This window comes from Kryptolebias marmoratus, linkage group LG7 (assembly GCF_001649575.2).
Source record: "Kryptolebias marmoratus isolate JLee-2015 linkage group LG7, ASM164957v2, whole genome shotgun sequence".
Lineage (NCBI taxonomy): Eukaryota > Metazoa > Chordata > Actinopteri > Cyprinodontiformes > Rivulidae > Kryptolebias > Kryptolebias marmoratus.
Window position 1 is genome coordinate 3,613,648 of NC_051436.1, and position 3,475 is coordinate 3,617,122.

Genomic DNA, 3,475 nt, shown 5'->3' on the forward strand with positions numbered 1-3,475 from the left:
GAAGAAGCCAGATGTGAACAGATGTGTCTCCTCTGGACCAAAGAGGAGAACTGTTCTGAGGTCAGAGCCTGCCTCTCTGATGGTATGGGGGTGCATTAGTCCAGGTTTTAGAGCAACATCTGCTCCCATCTAGGACTGTTGAACAGACAGAATGGGACAACCTCAGGTCCAGATGTTTACAGACTGATGGAGATGCTGCACAGAGGGAAACATCTGGAACTACGTGTTGCTGCCATAAAATTCAAAATGAGCTGATTTTGATCCTAAAAACGTCCCAGTTTGTTCGTTTAAACATCTGATCTGTTGACTGTTTTACAAAAACGTCCCGACTTTTCTCCAAAACCTCCGTTGTTCGCCGACCGCCCGTTTTTCATCATCATCATCATCATCATCTGAGCCCCGGGCGGCGTCCTCACCTCCCACCAGGAGCACGACGCCTCCCGTCACGGCCACGCGGGACTTGCGCAGCTTGTCGCCCCCTCCGCAGGTGGTGCACTTCATCCCCACGCAGGCCACGCCCAGACCCGAGAGCGACACGACAATGCCAACTATCATCAGGGCGCGAGTGGCCTGGAGCGAACCTACAGCGGTCAGAGGGGGGAGGAAGAATGATGGAGTGAGCAGGTGATGATCGGAGGATTGTGGGAGGACAGATTTATATAAAGACATATGAGACAAAACTGACAATGTTTACAGAAGCCTGTCGGGACACTTTAATGCGACTTGTTCTTTTTTCCCAGAATCCTGTGCTGGTTTCCCATCAGGGTCCTCACCCCCCCTGCCCCCCGTCCTCACCCCTATAAACCTATCACAGGGTGAGGCCCCCTCTTTGTCTCGTCCTCCACCTAGAACCAGTCTGTGCCAGTCCAGGCTGTCCCTGCTCCGTCCAAACAAACAGAACAAAAAAAAAAAAGAAAAGAGCATCGAGTGAGGAGTAGTGATGGGAACGGCAGTTCTTTTGAGTGAACTGAATCACTAGAATCAGTTCATTAAAATGACTCATTCTAAACATTCGTTCACAGAATCCTTCAGTTCACACAGTTTGTTAGTTAGTTTGTTTAGTTTATTTCTTTTGTGCCATACGCCATAAAAGATGCCCCGCCCCCACAGGCTGATAAGACACACAGACATGTTTCAAAGATGGAGACAGAGACCAACATCAACATCCTTCAAACAGGATGTGTCGTCTATTATACAGGTCAGTCCTCGGCAGCAGGTTGTTGTTTCTGCGCCTGAGCGAATCAGCAGTTCGTTTACTGAATGAATCTCTAATGGGGGCGGGGCTTGTGTGCGTTTATTTTCACGAAGCTCGACGCAACATTAGCGGTTAGTTTGGATGAACGCACGCTGCCGCCAAAAGCCTGAGAGAAAATCCCCGTGAGGAGGAAATTGTTAGAATCCCGCAGGGCTGAGTCGGACAGTGTTTCGTTCACTGAGCAAATCTCGAGTCACATTCATTCAGGTGTCGACAACAAGTCCCGCCCCGCCCGCACACCACTCCACCGTGTCGTTCAGATTCACGTCATGAGTCACAGAACGCGGAAGTTCCACTCCTGCTGAACTCATCTGAACTAAGTAAGGAACGAATCAGTGAATAAGGTGATTCGGTTCAGTTCATTTGCTCAAAAGATTCGTTCGTTTGAACGAATCGTTCATGAACGACACAACACCAGTGAGGAAGAGGAGGGTGGCGGAGAGACGTGGGAAACGTTGTGCTCCTCTCAGTTCTCCTGGTTTGAAAGTGACGGACGTTTGGTTCCTATGTTCCAAAGATTTCAGAAACCTTAAAACACATCATGAAACTAGACCCAGTTAAAGAACGGCCTGTTTGTCCTCGAAGGGACGTGTCTCATGTGGACAAACAACGAAGTCCCAGCCTTTAGGGTCAAACCTCGAAAATAACAATAACGCTCAGACTATGTGTTGAAAACGACTCTCAGCTACTACCACGCCACGTTTTACCTCGATACCTGTAGAACCGAACGTTGGTTAGCTGTGGCAGCCATCTTGAATTGTTTTTTTTTCCAAAAGTTTATTAGCTGTAGACGCTCATCCAGTGATTACTGTCAGAAAGTTTCATCAAAAAGCTTCCATTGGTTCACGAGATATTTTGCTAACAGACAGATCGATAAATAGATAAATAAATAAATGAATTATCACAAATAACAGCCCAGTTAATTAAAGTTAATTAATTACATTTTCCTACGTATAACCAAGTAGACTGTAAATAACCAGAAAGGAGCTAAAAATAAACTAATATTAATTTTTTATACATCGAAATCTAAGTATAGTACGTTATTTCTAAATAAATTAAAGAACCAGTAAAGAATAAAGAATATATATTTAAAAATAAAGATTACTTTAAAGTAACTAAATAAACAAGAAAAGGAAACAGTTTGCTTGTTTTAAAGGGGCAGTTCAGAGGTTTGAAACTGGGTTTCTGTGGAAATGTTATGCCTAATAAACATCTTACCTGCTGCAGATAAATGCAGAATCTTTGAGCCGCCTGATGAGCTGCTGGCTGGTCAGAGCAAGGCAAAGAGGATATCTGCCACCTTAAAGCGAAACGAGCCAAAGAAATTCCCCGTTTTTCGTAGCTGTTTAAATCTTTAAGTAACAGAAACTCTGTTTGTTTTTGCGATTGTAGCACTTCCTGTCCAGTGGCTGTGGTGACACCCTTTCAAAATAAGAGTCCCCTTATGAAGCATTTATTAACGTTGTTAGCAAAATATCTCCAGAACTGCTGGACGGATTTTGACGAAACTATCAGAAAGCGACGGCTGGATGAACGCCTACGGCCGACTGACGTTTGGAGTCAGCTTGATTTAAGATGGCCGCCGCAGCTGGTCGACCTTAGCCAGCACAAACGTGGCTTTAAGTTGGTTAGTTTTACAGACGTTGAGGTAAATTCTGGCATGGTGGTAGCTGAGAGTCACTCCCAATGGGTACTCTGAAGGCTGACAGGTCGGATGGAGCAGTTAGTAAATAAGCTACTAAAAAAAAAACTTTTTCTCTTTAAATTCAACCTGACCCCCCCCCCTGCCCCTGACTTACTGTCGAGCTGCAGGATGGAGTCGTAGATCTTACACTGCAGCTGCCCGGTGCTCTGGAAGGCGCAGGACATCCACAGCCCCTGGTACATGGCCACCGCCGTGATGATGTTGTCCCCGATGTAGGCGGACATCTTCCACTGAGGCAGGACGGTCCCCACGATCAGCCCCACCACGCCGGTCAGAGACAGGAAGAAGCCCAGCAGCTGGACGCCGGAGTTGGCCATGGCCTCAGACGGGGGGAAGCTCCTTCCTTTCTTTAATCAACACGATAAAAACAAAACAAAACAAAAGAAAAGAAATAAAACGGTTGGGGGGGTCTCCCTTTAAAGATCTCGCAGGGTTCTGGTGCTCCACAAGGCGAGCGAATGGTGCAGAACCTGCAGGGTTCAGAGGAGAAATGTCTCCCCCCCCCCCCCCCCCCC

General features: G+C 46.7%; 1 protein-coding gene across 1 annotated transcript in view; it reads right to left on the minus strand.

Moving 5' to 3' along the window:
- Positions 1 to 3,445, minus strand: part of cldn7a (claudin 7a) — a gene marked incomplete in the record, with an annotated part of 6,998 nt that extends 3,553 nt beyond the window's left edge. Inside the window, 2 exon segments of the mRNA XM_025003397.2 lie at positions 417 to 581; positions 3,055 to 3,445. Of these exon segments, the coding sequence (XP_024859165.1) occupies positions 417 to 581; positions 3,055 to 3,277 (388 nt within the window).
- Positions 3,446 to 3,475: the final 30 nt, after the last annotated feature.